Below are 22206 nucleotides of genomic sequence, written 5' to 3' on the forward strand. Positions count from 1 at the left end.
GATAATGCCATGGGGCCGGTGGCCACCAAGGACCTGGTTGTTGAGAGGGACCGAACCTACCACGTCTACGATTCCTGCTATAAGGTGATGGCATACCTCGACCTTGTTGAATGTCTAGTGATGATGTTTCAGAGTCACTAGAATAAATCTCTGAACCCGAAGAGGAATAATTAGACCCTGCCCGCTTCCCTTTCCTATTAAATTCAGGGACTGTATACCCTTCTTTGGTATACGGGTATACCTTCTCATGTGAAAAGCGTGCAAGATCTTTTTTGAATTTCTCTATCTTGGTCACTAAGATGGAGTCTTTGTATTCCTTGTTGGATTTATTCGTCTCTTCTATGTTCTTTTTGAAGAGGGTATTGGTCACAGTGGTTTTAATTTGACCTTCTAAGACTTGAATCTCAATCAGAATAGCATCCGCTATCCTCTTGGCTGTGTTAATAATCAATATTAACCAGTCGCGTGTACACCGCCACGCGATTAGGGACCAGTCTTTCATAAAAGTCTTATCTGAGAGGAACAAACGAGGTGCATTTGTTACCAATAATCCAGTGGGAGCACAATTCTCACGCAGATACTCAGTCATGATAGCTCCATGAATAAACGTGCGAGAATGTGTTCGTTTCAGATTAAGAAGAGTAGGCCAGTCACTCTGAGTGTTAGGTGTCGTGTCTTGTATAGTGTTCAATATGCTAGGATTCTCAGCAAGAATAGATTGCAAAACACTCATCATAGGACAGTCCTGTGTGTTCAGTCATGTTCAACTGAAAAAAGGAAACAAGAAAGGAGTGTACTTGCTTGTTTCCTTTTTTCAGTTTAACATGGCTGAACACACAGGACTGTCCTATGATGAGTGTTTTGCAATCTATTCTTGCTGAGAATCCTAGCATATTGAACACTATACAAGACACGACACCTAAAACTCAGAGTGACTGGCCTACTCTTCTTAATCTGAAACGAACACATTCTCGCACGTTTATTCATGGAGCTATCATGACTGAGTATCTGCGTGAGAATTGTGCTCCCACTGGATTATTGGTAACAAATGCACCTCGTTTGTTCCTCTCAGATAAGACTTTTATGAAAGACTGGTCCCTAATCGCGTGGCGGTGTACACGCGACTGGTTAATATTGATTATTAACACAGCCAAGAGGATAGCGGATGCTATTCTGATTGAGATTCAAGTCTTAGAAGGTCAAATTAAAACCACTGTGACCAATACCCTCTTCAAAAAGAACATAGAAGAGACGAATAAATCCAACAAGGAATACAAAGACTCCATCTTAGTGACCAAGATAGAGAAATTCAAAAAAGATCTTGCACGCTTTCCACATGAGAAGGTATACCCGTATACCAAAGAAGGGTATACAGTCCCTGAATTTATAAGGAAAGGGAAGCGGGCAGGGTCTAATTATTCCTCTTCGGGTTCAGAGATTTATTCTAGTGACTCTGAAACATCATCACTAGACATTCAACAAGGTCGAGGTATGCCATCACCTTATAACAGGAATCGTAGACGTGGTAGGTTCGGTCCCTCTCAACAACCAGGTCCTTGGTGGCCACCGGCCCCATGGCATTATCCATTTCCACAATACCCACATCCTAGGACACAATTTCAACCTCAATCACAGTTTTTTTACCAGACTTTTATAGGACAAAGTCGTGGAAGGAACCGAGACAGGAGGAAAGGTCAACCACGGGTACACTGGGAACAAGACCCTCCTCCTCCGAACACCAGGAGCAGAACAGGTCTATCACAACCAAGCACCAGCACAAACCAGATGACCTAGTGGTCAATTTGAGTGCACGACCTCTCAATCAAGATGAACTCTCAGTTCTCAACCGAGGACTAGGCTTTGTACCAACGAATACAGGAGATCCCTTTGCGATCAGATGTGAATTGGCACGTTTTTTCAGAAAAATTTGATTACATTTTTTCTTCAAAAATCGAGCTGCTGAACCAATTGAGTCACCATTCACTAATACGGGTTTGAAGCAACCTTCGAGTTTTAATCCCCCTTTACACCAGATACCAGATCAAGTTCTGACGTTTGAAAAAGCTGTCTTAGAAGACATCACAAGTCTAGGAGGCTGCCAGTCTAAATCTTACCAGAACTTACCTTTAAGAGAGAAGAAAGCTCTCTCCGTGTTAGCAAATGACACAACTATTACAATCAAACCTGCCGATAAAGGGGGAGCCATTGTTCAAGATACAGTGGCTTACTGAGATGAGTGTTTACGACAACTGAATAACACTACTGCTTATCGTCTTCTTCCTCTTGATCCAACTTCAAGAATAACTAATGAAATTCAACTATTAGTCGAAGAAGCTAAAGCTGAAGGTTGGATCACTTCCAACGAAGCAGATTTTTTGATCACAAAACATCCTATTGTGCCTTATTTCTACACCTTGCCGAAAATTCACAAGGTACAAAGACCCCCACCAGGTCGTCCTATTATATCAGGAATAGGCTCCCTGCTGGAACCGCTGTCTACTTTTGTTGACTTCTTAAAACCCTTAGTGAGAAAAATGCCAACTTATCTACAAGATACCAAGGATGTCTTGAGATTGTTATCAGTTACAACATTTGACGTTGATCAAGATCTCCTGGTGTCCTTTGATATAGAATCACTGTATACAGCCATTCCGCAATTGGAAACTCTGGAGGCAATACGTGAACTACTGGAAATCACTCCTCAAAATACAGAAACCATTACACCCATTCCGTTCATTATGGAATGTGCAAGATTGGCAATGACTGAAAAAAAGTTCAAGTTCGAAGAGAAGATGTACCTTCAAGTCTCAGGAACTTCGATGGGGAGTATTTTTGCCCCTTCGATAGCCAATCTGTATGTTCATGTGTTTGAACAGAACCATGTACTCAACGTTGATAATCCATTCCGTGAGCAAATAAGAGTGTGGAAACGCTATATTGATGATATTTTTGTCATCTTCAGAGGTACCACCCAAGCTGTCTCGGAATTCTACGATTGGTTGAATAACCAAAATTCCTTTTTAAGATTCACCATGGAGTACAGCAAAGAGAAATTACCTTTTCTGGATATATGTATATACCCTGCAAATGGTGGTCTAGGCTGCGAACTATACAAAAAACCCATGGCCAGAAACTCTGCTTACTTTTCAAAGTTACCAACCCAGAGCATTGCGAGAGAATTTGCCGGTGGGACAGTTTTTGCGACTTCGCAGAAATTGTTTGGACACGGAGAGTTTTCGAAAGCATGCCCAGAATCTTTCTGTTCAGCTACAACAGCGTCAATACCCCTCACATTTAGTGAAGAAGGCAATGAAGAGAGCGCTGAACAATAACCGAGATGCTCTGCTTGAGCCACCTGTAACTATACCACCATTGTCGAGACTTACATTGGTACACACTTTTTGTACTCAGACAAACAAGGTTCAAAAGAGCATACGCAGACACTGGCCGATTCTAAATATTGGGCAGAACACCCTACCAAGGCCCCTTTTTTCTTATAAAAGAGGTACTAATTTGCGAGACACCCTTGTACATACCAGACCAAAAACTCTCACCTGTCAAATTCAACACACTATGGGATTTACCGAGGGTTCAAGGACATTTTCCCTGTGGTACATGTACAGCTTGTCCACAGACCACACCAACTAAAGAGGTTGATATTGGGACACAGAAACCCTGGGTAATTAAAAAACATACTAACTGCAACTCTGAAAGAGTTATATACCTCATTACTTGCCCCTGTTCATTGAGATATGTCGGGACGACGACACGCAAAATAAAGCTGCGCATCAATGAACACAAAAGTACATCCGGTGCAAGAAACAGGCGACTAAATTGACTCATCACTTCCTCACCTTTCAACATAAGGCAGAGGAATTACAATGGACGGTATTAGAACAACCGTTCATTCCGACACATGTCAGTGACATTACCCGCTTCCTATTCAAAAAGGAACAGAAATGGATTTATTTGCTCCATAGCGACACACATTGGTTAAACGACGATATACCTTGGACTAGCCTCCGAGTTCATGATGCAAATTTCTCCGTGGCTATATGACTAATACAATCTTTTAGTCCTTTCTCACCTTGGTGTTAGCGGAGTACATTTAGTCAAACTGGGTTCTGACGCTTCTTTAACGATATCATTATATTGTCGTTTTTATAATATAATGTTCCTGCCTTACATTCATGAGCAGCTTCTTACACCACTTTCGCAATGTTTGTCTGTATGCTCATTTACATTTTAACATCAAGCTACATTTCAACAACGTTGTGCTATCGACCCATATTGCTTTTAAATGGGAACACTCAATGCAATGTGTTTGTCACTGTATTCGAGTACAACTTGGTACTTGATAATGTTCAAGCCTTTGCTGAAAGACTTCAACTCCCAGAAGTCTCCTTCGTCGTTGACGCATCTGTTATGATGACGCGCGTTTATTTATACGCGTCAGTTGCACGCGTCGGTGCCTCCCCGTCCAGCTCTACACAGCCGGAGGTACCGACGGATAGGTGAGCGTCCTTACATAATGCTCCGCTTATATTGTGAATCCCAAGTTAGTGAGACTGGTTCGTTACGGCAGCAGTCTCATAGATAGCTATCTAGAGAATATAAGTAATGTTATTCTTTTCAGCCTGTCTCTGTCGTTATATTCATACTTGAGACAACATTTGAGAAGGCAGGCCCGTGGATGGTTCGCTGTTTTGTTCTCCATGTTCCTGTAGTTAGGACAAGCGCGTAGTGATTTTTAACATTGACAGCAAACATTGCTTGGCACACAATTTGTCATACCCGTTTATTTCAAATACAGAGCGGGGCCTCATTCATCTGAGCGGATGCCAGGTGGGGTGAGGAGAGACCCCCTACGTTGAGGGGTAAGCGTTCTACCAAATAAGTTTTCATTTTGGTTAAACAATTTTTGAATTCAGCATAATTTGCTACAGATTTGTCTATTTAAGTTAAATGAAAGACATTATTATTAACCAAGTAGAGCCTTGTAAGCGTCTATTTTTTCTGAGATAATGTTGTGAAAAAAAGCCTGTGAACACCATTGATATTTCTAATATAATTCTCTTTATTGTTATTTTTAGGATTTGAGTATTACTCCACGAATACTCGGGAGTGCTTCAGAACCTGCACTCAAGTAGGTTTTGTATTTTCATTTCTTGTTTGGATATTACACCATACAGCAGTAGCATGTTTATTCTGGGCCTGACGAAAGCCTGATTGGCACTCAATCGATAGGCTGAAACATGTAGACCAACTCTAGGACATTAGCAGTTATTCTTTCAAACTGCTTTTGCACTGTTTTTTAGTCTCATCACTTGGTCAGTTATTAATAAAATGGTTGTACTGACCCAGTAGATGTTTTTAACACTTGAACTCACTGATTTTGTTTTTCTGCACTGCTTCAACACCATCATCCACATCTAATTGCACCTTAGCGACATCATAGGAGATCTGGGGTTGTGAATTTCATTTCTTCCTCTCTGTTCATACACCACATGGTTCTCCTGAATTGGAGTCGAGTGTATGGTTGAATCCTAAATGATGATGTGCGCTACTTTTAGTGGCTGATGGGATTCAATATCAATGATACTGTTCACGTTTGTGCTTTTTTCCTGACTTTGAAGATGCTTATATAGAAAGTATTGGCTCTTAAATTTTGACCCTGGTTTCTGGTTCTAGATGTCACCTTTTGTTTGCTCCTTTGCTCTTCGCGGATGGGCCCCAGATGGCATACAACCGCGAGAGCGCAAGTTTAGTTACAGAAATCATGTAACTGGGAGTTGAAACTTGATCTTACGATCAAGAATTAATTCTATGTTAAATGCAGAACTCAAGCTTAACTGATTAATGGTCCTGATGGCTACACCGCGCTGATACAGAAGGGTCATCACACCACCAGAGGCTCGCGTTTTGCTATATTCAACTATTACAATGTTTAAAAGAAATGTAAGACTTGGAGCAATTGATAACTAACTAAAATTGGAACAAGACTCTTAAACATCTTTCACTACTGGAAGCGAGATTGGCAGCTTAAAAAAATACATAACCGAATCTGCATGTAGAAGGAATATTTACAAGCTACTGGCACAATGGCGAAGAGTGGAGGCAGATAAGTAAGGAGGTAAGAATATATGCTTTTTCTTAGCATGCTACTATAGTTTTAAATGGGTTGATACATATTGCTATATTTGCAAGACAGGATGCTGGATACTCCACAATTACGTGTTTATACAAGTCAACTCTTTACCACCAAGAAACAGCCAAAACATTACATGATGGCTGAAGAGTATATATTTTGAAAGCAATGATCTTCCGTGATTTAGTCTACTCTAAGCCTTTCACTAATGCCACATGAATAAAAATGCTCAACACGCAGCCCTAAAGTCACAGCATTCTCCAACCTGTGGTCTCAACTTTTGGGTTACAAGCCCTTGCATGCGGGGATTAGTTGTTTCATATCTTACTCATTTTTTTAATCAAGAAAGTAGGAAGTAAAAAGGTTTGCTGTGCAGTCTTAAGCGTGATTACCTAATCGATAAGGCAATACAAACCAAACTGCGACTAAAGGAGCAGACTTGTGTAGCTCTTATCACCTGAAAATTAGAAGACAGAAGGTAACAGATGAATGAGCCTGGTGTAAATTTCAGCACACCATAGTTAAAATCTGCAACTAACCAACCGGCATAACTGCAAAAAATCCCACACTTTGGTGCACTATCCACCAGAATTCCAATTCCAATAACGCACAACAATCTTCAGGAGGAATCCAGAACAGGATTCTCATACAAAGCATTGTAAAACTTACCAAGACACGCTTCATGCACATGCGTCAATTCCAACTGACCATCTTCTACTCACCAGTCTTGCATGACCTATTGAGATGATAAAATCAAAGAAAGGTTCCAGGCCTCCACGTTGAGCTGGGGAGTTCTCTTGCACCTGTAAGATTAACAATCATTGGTAAATGCATCAGGTTTCATCTCTGATGTTGCAAGTTGTAGCTTGCAGAGAAGTTGTACAATACAAATTACAGAGAGTCTGTTAAAGTGTTATGACTGGTTTATGTACAAAAAGGCAAGACCGGACTGCTGCCTCTGCACCAGGGACCACTACTGAGTGGCAACCACAATCCCCAGAGTGCCTTGCGGCCGGCGTGCCGCCAACGACGCTGCCCACATGCACCAGGAGGCGCATTTAATGCCCGGAGGCCTCATGCAGAAGAGGAGACCGGACTGCTGTCTTTGCACCCGGGACCACCACTGAGGGGGAACCACAATCCCCAGAGTGCCTTGCGGCCGGCGAGCCGCCAACGACGCTGCCCACAAGCGCAAGGAGGTGCATTTAATTCCCAAAGGCCTCCTGCAGGGTGGGACGCGCCCGGGCATTCCCGCGCCAAGGGCGGGCCCGTCATTGTCAGGAAGAGGCAGGGCACCCCCCCTTGATTTTGATTTTCTGCTAAAAACTGCGGGTAAGACCTTGCTGGGTTATTCTCCTGTTATACTGCCTGTTCCGTGTTGAACCCTGTGCAGTCACTCGCTACTACCTGGTCGTATTGCAGTGGAGCCTATGGATGTTTTCAGGGAAGAGTATTTGCTGTGGGGGATCAGGATAGTGCCTACTATTCACCTCAAGGGAAGAGTCTTGCTCATCATTCCCCCACAGCAGTGGACTGGGTTGCTCCTGTGCCCCTTATGACAATTTTATCTTGACTGCTGTATGATTAGCTCGCATTTACTTAACTCCTTTTAGCACGGATTGTAGGCGGTGGGGAACAACGGTTAGCTTCCCTTGCATGTATACAGGTTAAAATATTCTTCCCGGTCTATTTATCAATCACACTGAGCTCGTTTGATTGTTGACCACATCAATCCTAGGTGCCTGTTGGTTTCTAGTTGGGTGGTTACACTGTGGGCCCCCTAAGGTCCAATAATGGGAAAACGAACCTGTACTGCTAAACAGCTCCGTACTCAAGCAAAACCCCACTCCCCTCAACCTCAATCAATAAAATGCTACAGAGGGCTAGAGGGGTGGTAACAGAAATAAAACTCATTGAAAGGTGTTTGTCATTAACTCCTTCGCTGCTAGGCCTTCCCCCCCCTCCCCCTCCCCCCCCCCCCCCCCCCCCCGTGCTAAGCCTTTTTTTTGGCTATTTCGGGTAGTTTGTGCTTAGGCCCCTGTAACTTTTTGACCACATAAGGTATCCACGCCAAATTTGTGTCCTTTTCTTCCATCATGGGAATTCTAAAGATACCCAGGGTTTGTGGATTCCCCTGGAGGGGACCCAGAATTAGCCAAAATATAGATACATTTAGTTTTTTGGGGGGAAAATGGGAAAAGGGCTACAGATGAATGTCTTTTTTCCTGCAAATGGTATCAACAAAGGTGTAGTGCTGAAATCACAATTTTCCCAACTTTCAGGGTCAAGCAGACTTGTCCGAAAACCAAAATCTTTTATACAGGTTTGACATTTTTCTGGGACATAGCCTATTTTTGCTATTTTTTTGTGATTTCAAGCACCTTTCAGTTAATAGTAGAAATGGGTATGAAAGCAATAATGGATCCTGGAAAACTATATATTTTAGAAAAGTAGACAATTCTGAATTCAGCAAGGGGTCTTTTGTGTAGATCCTTCAAGGTTTCTTTATAGAAACTCAGTTTAATATAGAAACAATTGAAAATTAGTTGAAAAATACCGCCATTTGTGTCAATGTTTTCACCTGTAACTTCTAATTAGGACTGCTGTTTGAAGGCAATATACCGTTACATCCGCTGGACCTTTCGGGTTGTGGCGATATATAGGACTTGTAGGTTCACCAAGAACCCTACGAACCCAGAGCCAATAACTGAGCAGTGTCTTGCAATGGGCTTTTATTATGTGCCGGGAATATAGCAATTTGGGAAAATATATACATGGAAAGATCGGTATGAAAGACACCTATGTATTTCTGAAACTGAAACAAAATATAGAGTTTAGAAACAGTAGGTATTTGCACATTTCCGAAATTGTGAGCAACCATACTAGCTTGAGAATTATAGGTCATTTTTCAAAATGACTTTACACATTGTCTTTCAGTTGGAAGACAGAAATGCATCGAAACTCAATAGGTAATAACAGTTGCTCTACAATTCTGTGTTACCCTAAGTCTACCGATAAAAATGGTACCTCACTTGTGTGGGTAGGCCTAGTACCGCGACAGGAAACTGCCCAAAACGCAATGTGGACACCACATTTTCACAGTGAAAACTGACCTTTTTTTTTTTTGCAAAGTGCCTAGTTGTAGATGTAGATTTTTAACCTTCGCTCTGCCGGCACCGAGGGAAACCAAGCAAACCTATACAAACCCAGGATGGGGTCACTTGACTGGCTCTCACCAGGTTCAGATACCCAGAATCCCTTGCAAACCTAACATTGTAAAAAAAATAAATCCTCACATTTGTGGTGGAAAGTTCTGGAATCTGTGTGGATCCACAAAATTACACCAACCCCGCAATCCCCAAAGTCTTCCGATGGAAATGGTACCTCACTTGTGTGGGTGGGCCTAGTGCCCGCGACAGGAAACAGCCCAAACTCAACTTGGGGGATACTAGGCAAGCACACATATGCACTAATACCACACAAACTTCATTGAGGGGGGAAAGATTTTAGCTGCCAGGTAGATATCCCAAGCTTGACACCCCAGACAAGCCCACAATGCTAAGGAACCAAGATCCTACCAGTCTCTGGGGCACCAGTTGGGCCAACAATCATACTCGCTTGAGACAAAATCATCATCATGATGCCTGCATCAAGTCTAGGTGTACAGCAGACACAAGACCACACTACACACGGCACCAAGGAATGTTAATTGTGAGGTTGGGAACAACAACCATTCACTCACAATGCAGAGCATAAATAAATGTTTAACAGGGGCGAGAGTAGAGAAGCACTGTTTCCAGTGGGTAGGACAGAAGTAATAATCCAGCCTACTATAAATCGACCTCCAGCCTCATCCCCCTACGTGATCATTTTGACAGGGGTACCAGAACTTAACACCCAGAGGGAGTCACAGCTGGACCTCCGGAATTAAAGCCTGTTTTGGTTGGCAAGGCATAGACAGTTCGCCTACGACCGGGCAGGGGAAATGCTAATGGTCCGTAGAGATGGTTGGGTGGGAAACAGCCAAAAAACACCACAAGGGGACTGTGTGATCATCAATTTTAAAAAACTCTCAGACCGTATGCAGGCTATTAAGCCAGAAACGCAGTCCCCTAGAGCCCCACACTGAGGTTGGGGCCCTTCCACTGGACTATTTCTACTCCCACTGCTATATAACAGTTAGAGTCAATACCATCCTAGATCCTGGTAGGCAGCCAATAGAACAGCAGAATACTAGCCACAGGTATTCTTTTAGACCCTTGTAATACAACTTACCCTGGAAAAAACAGATTTAGGGTTCTGGAAGAAGTGGATTGACAAGTAGTGACAATGGGAACAGGTCAGGGAACGAGAACCTCTAGGTCTCCTGGACAATCAGTGGAGCTCGCTTACAGCCAACCAAGACAGTCCATTAGCCGTGGGGTAGGGTTAGATCTAAAGGACCTGATTGTATTAACACAACAGGTGACCACAGGTGCAGTAGGGTTACAGGAGGATTTCCTTGGAACCCCCGCCCCCATAATTCCAGCTCCTCTAAACACCAATGCCACGAGGGCAGAACAACCCATTAGAACACTTTGTAAACCCCCCCCCCCCCTCGGCCCCATTAGGGGGCACTTAAACCCCTGACATTCACGTTTGATGTTTCTAATGACATGCACTATACAGGGAGCAAGCTGAAGGTCCTATCTTGGAATGTTGCCGGCCTTAAAAGTAAATTGTCTTGCTCGGACTGGGGGCTTTTTGTGGACCAATATGACATCTGCAGGTTCCAGGAAACATGGCACAGGATGACTCTAAGGGAGGAGTTTGTATCATTTAAAATTCCAGGCACCTCAAGGGGCAGGGGTAGACCGTCTGGGGGTTTATTTATCTGGGTTGGCTCACACTAAAGCTACCCAGCTGAACTCCTCGTCTAATGATATTCAATGTGTAGCACTTCGTTTTCCCACAAAACTGAAACTGGCTTTCATTAACATCTATTCCTGACCTGTAAGTCTGAGCAAGGAATCACCGACCTTCGACCATTTGAACTTTTTTATTCCTACAGTCCCCCCAAATAGGAGGTTGATTGTTGGGGAGATTTTAATTGTCAATTTGAGCCCCTCGCCGATTTCACTGACACAATCCATCCAAGGTAGTTCGACCTCAGGATATTTGACAGCCGGATTTCTGATAACAAAAGATGAGTACATAATAGAGCCCTTCCTGGATGATATCCAACCATTCCTGGCAAGGAAATTATCAGTTTAGGTTTGATACCCCACCGCTCCGTGTCTTCTCCTGTAAACTGAGAAAAACTGCCTTGCGAGAGTGCCCCGCCTGCAACTGTGAGGAAGAGTCAGAGCTACATGTGTTTTTTTTCTGCCCAGGCTACAAGGCAGCGCTGTGCCATACAGCTGTGCAGGAATTTAGGGTTTGTGCACTGTCAGGAGGCATTTAGAGTCCTGAATTTTGACGCCCATAAGCACATTGTTTTTTCTGTTTCTCGACTTAATTTCAATGTGGCGCAGGCACTGGACCTTTCTAAAATGTGTTACAACAGTCGCAAACGCACACACTGCTTTTATCTGTTAATAGCTTAATCTAATTTGTTTAACCTTTTTATTTTTAATGTCTCGCACTCTAATTTTATAGATGCAATACGCTTTACTCCTTTGTATGTGTAACTTTTTATCCACCAAGTGGCTTGTGATACGATTCCCTCGGATCCACCATTTTATGATCTCTGTAAAGCACCTTAATGCCGTCTAAAACCAACTACATTTCTGTAGCCACCAATGATTGGACCTATTTTGTGTTGGACTCTCCCGGTTATTTTTTTTGTAATGCATTTATATCGCACATGCACTTTAATGAGGCTGCTGGATTTGGACGTGTGTCATTGTCTCTATGGAATATTAAGATTATGCACATACACTTTTCTAAGATGGATAGATTCCTTTTTATTAGGTCTCGCCTGACCCAGCGTATGCGCTGGTCTGGCGAGACTTATTGAGAGGGCTCCAAAAAGTGCTACCAGGCCAGCCTAGAGCCACAGTGCATGCGCGCGGGTGCACGCGCCGCGCTTTACCGCGATAACTTTCACTTTCGCGGCCGCTTTGCATAGCCAATAGGTCTCGCTTTTGGGACCTTATAAGTATTTGATATCTGATAACGCAGCCTTGTGATTCTTATAAGTATTTAGTTATGCAACTGTTGCATGGCTAAACACTTATAAGGTCCCAAAGGCGAGACCTATTGGCTATGCCAATGCTTGTTACTATTATTTAATTAAATGTGTTTTACTGTAAACATACTTTTATGGTCTTAATGACCAAAAGCGTTTTTCTGAACTGAAAAGGGGCAGTATATTGTTCTGTTACTAGTGGTATAGTGCGGGAAAGTAATAGCAAAATCTTGAAAAATTAAATGAAAGAGGGAAATCGAATTAATTGATGCAATAGCAATATTGTGTGTTTATAGGAGTTCTGATAACTTTTGGGACTAGAGCCCGGGCTGCACCATTCTAATCATGACCCTATTGCCTGTAAGTCAACTGCACTTGTAACGGCTGGTTTAGTAGTAAAATATTGCAATATTTGGTGTTTAGAGGGGTGTCTATGGCTTTGGTCCCCGGTGTCACTGTGCCTGCTGCACCACTGAAATCATGACCATAGTCTCTGCAAGGTAACTAAACTTGTGACTGCTTACTTAGTAGTTAAATCTAGCAATATTTGGTATTTAGAGGAGCGCTGACAACTTTTGGACCTGGTGAGAGTGCACCTTCAGCACTATTAAAATATTGGCCCTAGCGCCTGCTAGATTACTGCACTTGTGACTGCCTGTTTAGTAGTAAAGTTAACCAATTTTCTGTGTTGAGCAGGGTCCCTAGAGCTTTTGGCCCTAATGCCACTGCACCTGCTGCACCATTAAAATCAAGCCCCTTTTAACTGCAATTGTGTGCCTGTATAGTAGTCTAATATAGCAATATTAGGTGTTTTTTGAGGAGGTCATGACAAATTTTGGGCCCTGTGCCACACTGCACCTCCTGTACCATTCAAATCATGACCCGGTTATCTGCAAGGTAACTGCACTTGTGACTGCCTGTTTAGTAGTAAAATATAGCAATATTAGGTGTTTAGTGGGGGTACCTAGAGTTTTAGGTCATTGTGCTATTGCAACTGCTGTACCATTCAGATAATGACCCTACTGTCTGCTCGATAAATGCACTTGTCACTGTCTTGTTTAGTAGTACAATTTAGCAACAATCTGGGATTAGTGGGGTCCCTAGAGCTTTTTGCCCCATTGCCACTGCACCTGCCACACTGATCAAATCAAGCCACTTTTAACTGCAAGGTAATTGCATTTGGGACTGCCTGTTTAGTAATCAAATAGAGGAATAGTATGCGTTTAGAGGAGTTCTGACAACTTTTGGGCCCAGCGCTCCAGCACCTCCTACACCTTTCAAAGCATGGCCCTAGTGCCTGCTAGATAACTTGTCTACAAGGTAACTGCACTTGTAGTTGCTTGTTTGGGAATAATATATAGCTAGCTATATTAGGTGTTTAGTGGCGTGTCTGGAGCTTTTGGCCACGGTGCCCCTGCACCTGCTACACTATTGAAATCATTACCTTAGCGCTTGCTAGATAACTGCACTTGTGACTGCCTGTTTGGTTTTAAATTTTAGCAATATCTGGGTTTAATAGGGTCGCTAGAGTTTTTGGCCCCAGTGCCACTGCACCTGCTGCACCATTCAAATCAAGTACCTATTAACTGCAAGGTAACTGCAATTGTGATTGCCTGTTTAGTAGATAAATATAGCAATATTTGCTGTGACAACTTTTGGGTTCGGTGCTACTGCACCTGCTTCACCATTTAAATCATGACCCTGTTGTCCGCAAGGTAACCACACTTGTGGCTGTCTGATAAGTAGTCAAATATAGCATAGCTCTTGTATATTAACTTTATTTTTAACTTGCATTGATGACATTTAGAATTTGATCATAATGACAAAATATATGAAGTTGAAAAAAAAATCAACCCGATAATGCCTACTAAGTGCAAAGAAAGGTACTGAGGCATGAACAGGAAATGCAACAAACGTTCTAAGGCTAAAGCATCTGCTTTCCACAACTAAGTAATAAAAAGCAAGCATTCCAACATACTATTAGAAGCTGTCTGCCTTTTCCGCGGGGAGAGATTGTATCTTGACAGTGACTGGGGCTTAAACACTGAATAGCTTTAGTAGAAGTATTGTAAATGTGTGCTGCCAGGGGAAGTTAACAAAAAAAAGCTCCAGACAAAAGTGAATTAACACAGTAATTCGGTGATTGTAACTGACAAGAGCCCCCTTTTAAGATATGTTAAATACAAGAGATTTCAAAAGCAAAGAGCAAGCACTGTGCAGCCGAATCCTAATAAAGGAAAGGTATGCTTTAAGGAACTTGAAGGGTAACTAATATGGCTGTAGTTTACTCCCTTACACTAGTCCAATGTTAAGCAATTAAATGAGAAAATAGTCTTTTTACACTTCATTTTAATTCAGAATTCATAAGAAGAACATTAATTCTGAATAAACATTGCGTTCATAGAGAAACATGCCTTAACTATTCATTGTGTAGCCACATCCGCTGCAGTGTGTACCAAGGTGGAGTAGTGCTCTATGGCAGCTGCCAAGCGATCGGTGAACCCCACACCACAAGCCGTTAAGTACTCAATGTAAACATTCCCGAAACCACCTCTTCAAACACTTAAGAGTTGCTTTGGGCACTATTGTGCGTACAGCACATTCTTATCTAAGAGCAAACAAGTACCTAGACACACAAGCATGTTTTCAAATGTCAGGGTCAAATGTTTCAGAATTACCAAATTCAAAAGATAAAAATATAGCTGCTCTAATTGCACTGCTACAGTATTTTCTAGTGTTAATGGACTATCTACTTCTGACTATTTTGATGAAAAAACAAAGCTATTCTGGGGCACTGTGCAAATCTTTCAGGGGCATAATAAGAGCATGCCATCTGATAACGCAGCCTTGTGATTCTTAAATGCAGGAGACTAATTGAAGAGGTTAGATTTTTCACCTAACCTTGCATCAAAGTAATAGATTAAACTAGCTGTCACTTAAGCACTTCAATAGTTACTGGCCAGGTACTACATGGGGAACGTCTATAATGCTACAGAGTTTCCTCCAGGTAGGTTTTTCCGTCCAACCAATATGATCACTAGATCTAATACGATGCATCTACTACCAACATCGAGGGACACCAATTCAGACAGCAGATAAACCAGCCTCTGCACAATATGAACACGAACAGCTGCAGCTTCTGTAAAACAAGCAGCTTTAATAATAACAAGCATTGGCAATGCCAAAAGGTCTAGCTTTAAAAGAATGGTGTATGGTAGTGTGAGGCATTACAAGCAGATACAATGGGAATGTTTATGTATTTGTGGAAGCAAGAACTGAAAAATACTATTGTAGGTAAAATGTCAGGTGACTGTTGAATTGTCAAGCCAGGCCCAAAACTCAATGTAGGTTAATGACTGACCTCCTCCCATTTGTGCTGCTGGCAGAGAAAAATTATCTAGTTATATAAGAACTTCAATATCATTACTATGTCATGAGTGTGCCCATGAAAGTTTAATCTCAGGCAGCTGGAGAAATAAACAAAATGATCACAGCAGTGTGGAGTGCTCTACCGTGAGGAAACACAACTTCTGTCCAATCAAAACATGTACTCCTACGCCCACTCACTACATGTGAGCCAAGCCAAAGCCCTTCTCCCGGGGATTCTCACATACTTTCCTGGCAAGAGCTGTGCTGTCAAGCCAGACCATAAAAAGCCTGCAAAGGCACCCTGAGGAACTTTGCACCATTTGGTGAAATAGTAGTAGAGATATTCTCCCCAGTACTTGAATAAATCTGAACAATCCGTGCACAAGAGTTTTATTGTTCACAAAATGTAGCATTACTCATTAAGACGTTTAGGTTTATTTATTCACATTTTATTCTAGCCCCTAAAACTACTCACCTCCAAAAACAACTGGAACCACAGAAAAACCTTTTTATAGCTACTAAAGAGAATATTAATATTCCTGAAAATCATATTTTGCAAACTTACACACCAATAAACAATTAATAGCCTAACATTCAGACTAATGTGATCTCTTTTGTAGCTTAACACTACTGCTATTTGAAATAACATTATAAAGAGTTTGAATTTTTAAAAAAATGCACTGTACACAGTTCTCCAATCTTGATCAATGGAAATATGTTCTCCTTTGGCTCTCGGCCAGTACAGCATATCAGGCCAACACAGTATGTCCCCAATGTGGCATTCAGCCATTACATTAATGGATCAAAGAGGGAGCCTGTTGGGGTTGAGAGGACCAACTGCGAAGCCATCGTGTGCCAGAGGATAGAAATTGAGAGTAGTGTGTACATTGTGCTCAACTATCGCACGTGAACAGAGGAACGAATATAAACCAGTCCCACACACAGTACCACAGCAGGGCTACCAGATAAGCTAATAAAGCATAATGACAGCAAAGAGAATGGCGAGATTCTTAGAAGCCAAGAGTTTGTTAGGAAGATAAATTTAATGTGACATTTATGCGAGTGGTCAGTCGCAAGGAGTCCCAAATGTACACAGGAGTATTTCATTAGAGCAATTTATTTGACCAGCTCAGTTTAAAAACTGCCCAGAACTGCAAATGTGGAACTTCCCCAGGCAAGAAACTTCCAACTTCAGCACAACCACGGTTCTTGAGGGCAGAACTTAGATCCAGTAAACAGGGCTGCACAAAAAAAAAAAAAAAAAAAAAAGATGCACTTGGTGACAGTGTTAACTTGAAACTAGGGATTTATTGCCAATTCCAAAATGATAGTGCGGCTACGCTTTCTAGACTCCGATTGACATGAGAAGCATTCCATCAATTTCATCACTGGCTTAATGGACCGAGAAACTAACTCTACAATATTAAACAAGCAGAAAAGTTTATAATTTGTCTCCTGGAAGGATGGTTTTGGCCTAAAGGTTGAGAAAAACAATATATCAATGTAAGATTTCAGGTTGTAAGCCTTTGAATCACAATTGTTATATTTCCGGAAATTAAGCTTCTGATCAGTTTGAGCCTACCTTGAAACAAAACATTTAAGGTTTGTGTTAAACTATATGTCTTACCAGAAATCAGTTACCTTATTATTGTATTTGTTTACTACACAGTAGTCTTTCTAACATTAACAGATTATGTTACATTACACTTGCTCAGAGAGTGCGTGGTCAACAATTTAAAGGTAATGTATGAGGAAATCTTTGTAACAAAAAGTATCATATGATCTAAGCATTCCCTAAATAATAAACAACATTTGTATTTATAAACAGTTACTAAACTTTAAAAAGCTACAACCGGGAGCAAACTCCAAAGATTGGCTTTAAACGGTTCATGTCTCCGGGTTATTTCGGAATTTTAAAGCACATAAGGTCACAGTAGGATTTCATGAGAACGGTTACCTGAGAAACTTTAAAAGGAGTCACTTTTTAGTCAGGCTGAGGGATTAGAGCGGGACTAATGTCCTATCTCGTAACAGACGGACAGACGAGAAGGCTGATGAAATATGAACTGTTTTCCTTATGTCCGAAAGGATTTGAGCGGCTACATTTTGGATCTGGTGGAGCACGTAGGAAAGCCTAGCTTCAGTGCCCAAACGATATAATTTGTAAAACGTTGTTTGCTGGCAAGCAATTCGGGCGACGAAAAAAAGAGCACATAAAAATCCATTATTGACAGAGCCACAGTATGAAACAACGCCACAGAGAGCACTCAGGCAAGTGTACCATAGTGCCCTTGTTTTTCCACAATTAAAACATTTCATACTAACACCATAGCTTCTGACAGAAGATAAGTGGATGACATGATGGTTGAAGTTAGACTAGCAAGACGCACCCGATGGATCCTAGAATTGGTTTTCAAGTAACTTGCAATCTTACGGGCGGCAGATTGAAAGGTAATATGAATTGTTGCTTCAAGTGTAAACACCAATCTTGCCCCCCCCCCTCCCCTTATAAAGAGGGCATATTAGGTGACTTATCAAGACAATGATTAGAGAACACAAATAGAACAACAAGTCTCGAATCATCTCTTGAGGGAAAGGGCACATTTGAAACCAAGGATTTTTGGTTAGCCTATAAAATCATGCACTTTGAGGCCTCTTTAAATATGTACAGCTTTACCTCTGGCTACCCACAGCCCATTGGAGTTCTGTGCTACTGAACCCACTGTAAGGTGTTCCATTCAGTTATCTTGTTGGAACTTAGTTTATAGCATTATGTTACCTAATGGCAATAAGGTGAATTCAGAGTAGGATTTTCATTGTGTGAATTATTCTGTCGCTGACATTTCAATGGTATTTTGTGTCACAATGTCCATTTTCAGTTCCTTTATATTCAGTGCCATCAATACTAATAAAGAGCATGCCTACTATACCTTAAGACACCATGCCTGAGCATTTGAGCACCATTCAAAGACTCCTTACAAGCACAACAAGAAGCTTAACGGAAGTATGTTTCAATAGCCATCAAAAAAGGCATAGACCATTTCAGTGGCATAGCGCATGCCATTGCAGATGCATAAACAGGTTGCAAAAGCAAAGGTTCGGAGATGAGGACAAGATGAGGACAAAGCATTTAGCGCAGATGCATCTACGGCCCTATATGAGGAAAATGAAGATATGTCAGCGTGCTCTAATGAGGTGCCAATTCTCTCAGAATTTAGCATCAGTATACCACTAAATCTCACAGAGATAGCTAAGAGCAATTCATCGACTAGAAAGTAAAGCTCTCATTCTACAGGAGATGGTTCATCCATCTCGGAAAGCCTGGTTGAACAAGTTTGGTTCTTGGTGCTCTTTTCTGAGAACACATTTCCTTCAAATTGTCTCCACCCGCAGTATGGAACACTGCCAGATCAACCCAGCAAAGACAGCACCAGGTTAAACAAAAAAAGCATATATAAGTGCTGCTGGGTAGATCAAATTCACCAGAAGATTTGCTAAGCACGGGGTCCAGGATAAATGCCACCAGTACTACACTACTATATACAGTTACAAAACCAACCCTTTCACCTCAGTAACTGTCTCACATGAGTTAAATAAACTGCCCTGATTTCAATTATAATAGTCCAACTTTGACAAAAGAAAGTTGCCTTAAATCCGCCAACACTAAAGTGGGGCTTGGGCACGAAAATCAGGCAAAAGGAGGATTAGATATGAGTGGGCTCAAATGTGAGCTACGTAAAAAACCGAAGCCAAATGCTAACATACAGATATATAACAGTAGAGACACTGATTCGATACAAAGAAAAATATGAGCTGGCAGGGAAGCACAGGGTAATAGTGAAAGACTGCTAATACAGGAACGACACTATTACTCGTCCAAGGACATGAGCTAAATAGCTGCTAAAAGAAGAAAGAATAAAGTGAATTTTAACACTGGGTCTCAGAATCTCACACTTAACTGGTGAACTTTACTTCATTTTCACAAGCATTTTAGAGACCCGTGATGCTTAACACGTTGAACACCAACGAACGTATTAAGAACAGGGGCAACCAAGAGATGGTTGAGTGCGATGTGAGAATGGGGTCTCAAGGGGACTGGATTATGCCTGGAAAGAGATTGAACCAACTACCCAAGCGTGAGGGTGGCAAGAGACAAGTCTAGACCAGGCTTTTTGGGAGGGGGAGGGGGGGTTATATAGCGCAACCTAGACCCAAAGGTATCAGAGCGCTTTACATGAGCACCAGTTGCATTACAGACGCATTCATTTTTTTTTAGGCACAGGGAGATTAAGTGATCTGCCCAGAATCAAAGGATGTTGAGCTTTCCTGCGAGACTAATCTGGTGCCCCAGCTCAGAGGTCAACCCTTCTAGCTGTTAGGCCATATCCTCTCTCCTTGTTGGCTTCTCCAACAAGTAGCTCGTGAGCTACTGATAGCTCTCCAGCTACCTGTAATTAGCACTCCTGTGTGCAGCCCAGACTAATTTAAATTTTTGCTTTGTTGCATTAACATACATATACCAAAATTGAGAGAGTATACTTAAGACAAAACTGTTTTTCAGAACTCATTAGCTGATATTTGGAGAAAAATGGCTGCATTTTCAATATATATTTGAAGGTGATATTTGAGTGATAAATCATGTGGCATCGGAGATGCTTTTTACAAACGTTATTATCTTGGTGCCAAAGATATTGCAACTATGGCTTTTATACATTAAGCATGTACATTATAGATTGACTTTGTTTTGTTTACATTACTGCTGGCAACCAAGCTTGATGCACTGAGGTGATCACTGGTAATACTGAATATGGTGGCCACAAATGTAATCTTGTCTGATGTGGTTACTATAATACCAATAATATTAGTAGCTCTCGAGTTTTTACTGAGCATAAATAGGGCTCATTTCAGAAAAGGTGGGTGACACCGGTCAATCTTCCGTGGGTGGTGGAAGGGGCGTGAGATGGGAACTGCCAATGGCGTGCGAGGAAAGAGACCTGACCACAGAAGTTGACCCACACATAGGATAAAGTGGCATACTTACCAGACCCGAGCTAGCTTTGTTAATAGTCAAACCACCGAGAAAGAGGAGAGAATGTGATAAATAGAGCCGAGATACAAGAGTAGAGAAACGGCGTGTGTGGCAAGAGCTAACCAGCGAGAATAAAAAGGCAGCAATTACGTTGGTTTGTGACAAGTTGGGAAAACTGCCCCTCAGCACGTGAAAAACGGCCAAACAAAGGGGCATATCAAATTAAACAAAGTGTCGCGCATAAAGCCAGACAATGAAGTAAAGCGAACAGGACAATGAAAGCCAGACAATGAAGTAAAGCGAACAGGACAATGATAGGAAGGAGTAAAAATTAATAAAAACGGTCTAGAAAAGGGGATACTAATGGAGTTATATAGGGAAGCCGTGAACAATGAAACAACGGCGAGTGGAAAAGGATAAAATAATACATGGGAAACTAAACGAAACAGGAACTCAGCTAGGAACGGTAATCAATCGTAAAAGGCCTCTCACCCCGTGCACATGGAAACCCTCGGTACCCCCCAGAGTCTCCTCGCTTCGGCTCAGAGAGATGCCCATGGTGGTGGCAACTCCCCTACGATGTCCCACTCTAACAGGGGGCGTGTGCAGAGCTATCATCTGTACGGGTATCAGGAAACTTAGATTTAACACCTCCGCAGTCAGACCTAAGCAATCGAAAACGGAGAGTGCAAGCTGTCAATTGGCATCAGCTGTAACGTGGACTTCTGCCGCTCAACGGGGAGGTGATAGAAACAGAAATAGTCTTAAACTGCGCAACTATTATGGTGAGTCACAACTTGGCGGCCATCTTGGAATAAACAGGCCCTTGCTAACATTACGAAGCGATGTGGCAAATAATTATTTTTGCGTTTTTTTAATATAGCGCGAACGTTACCCGTAGGAGTCTGAGGGCTTTACAATAGAACCAGTTACATTACATAAGGACTTCAAAGTGCATAAATTACATAAAAGATACGAAACAGATAAACTCTAAACTCACAAAGAATGGTAGTAAGTACTACAGATACTAGCGGTTAGAGTTACATATATACAAGTTGCAAATTCATTCGATTACATTTTAAGAAAAGTTGAAACGATTATGGTTGGACAAAAATATATTACATATTTACAGAAAATGATCTTTTCGCCATCGCTGGGGTTCTTGCGGTGCTCATTCAGCCAGGCCTTCAGGGTGTTGTTGCACTAATGGGTGATGATCTTGGGCCTGGAGAGATCCCTGAGCTGGTGATGGCCAGATGTCCTCAAAGCTTGTTGCCCCGGTGTAGAGTACGTAAATATGTGTTTATACATTGGCCCTCTTTGATGTCTTGTATTTATTGTGCATTCTGTATTCTGTGGCGTGCGCTTCTTGAAGGTGTGTTTACCTTCAAGGAGTGCTCGCGTCTTGCCTCTGTTGCGGTTAGAATTCCGAACTGGAGAATGGGTTGTCAGCAGTTGGTCTTCTTCCGCAACAGACGTGCTCCAGTGACT

General features: G+C 41.9%; 1 protein-coding gene across 1 annotated transcript in view; it reads right to left on the bottom strand.

The window, feature by feature from the left end:
- The window catches only part of LOC146789727 (WD repeat-containing protein 48-like), a 221094-nt gene extending 199727 nt beyond the window's left edge, over positions 1-21367 (bottom strand). Inside the window, exons 1-2 of the mRNA XM_085630132.1 lie at positions 21208-21367; positions 6871-6951 (exon numbers count right to left, since the gene is read on the bottom strand). Coding sequence (XP_085486258.1) covers positions 6871-6951; positions 21208-21333 — 207 coding nt within the window. The 5' untranslated portion in view covers positions 21334-21367. The remainder of the gene's footprint in view (positions 1-6870; positions 6952-21207) is intronic.
- Positions 21368-22206: the final 839 nt, after the last annotated feature.

This window comes from Triturus cristatus, chromosome 10, assembly GCF_964204655.1.
Source record: "Triturus cristatus chromosome 10, aTriCri1.1, whole genome shotgun sequence".
In the NCBI taxonomy this organism is placed as follows: Eukaryota; Metazoa; Chordata; class Amphibia; order Caudata; family Salamandridae; genus Triturus; species Triturus cristatus.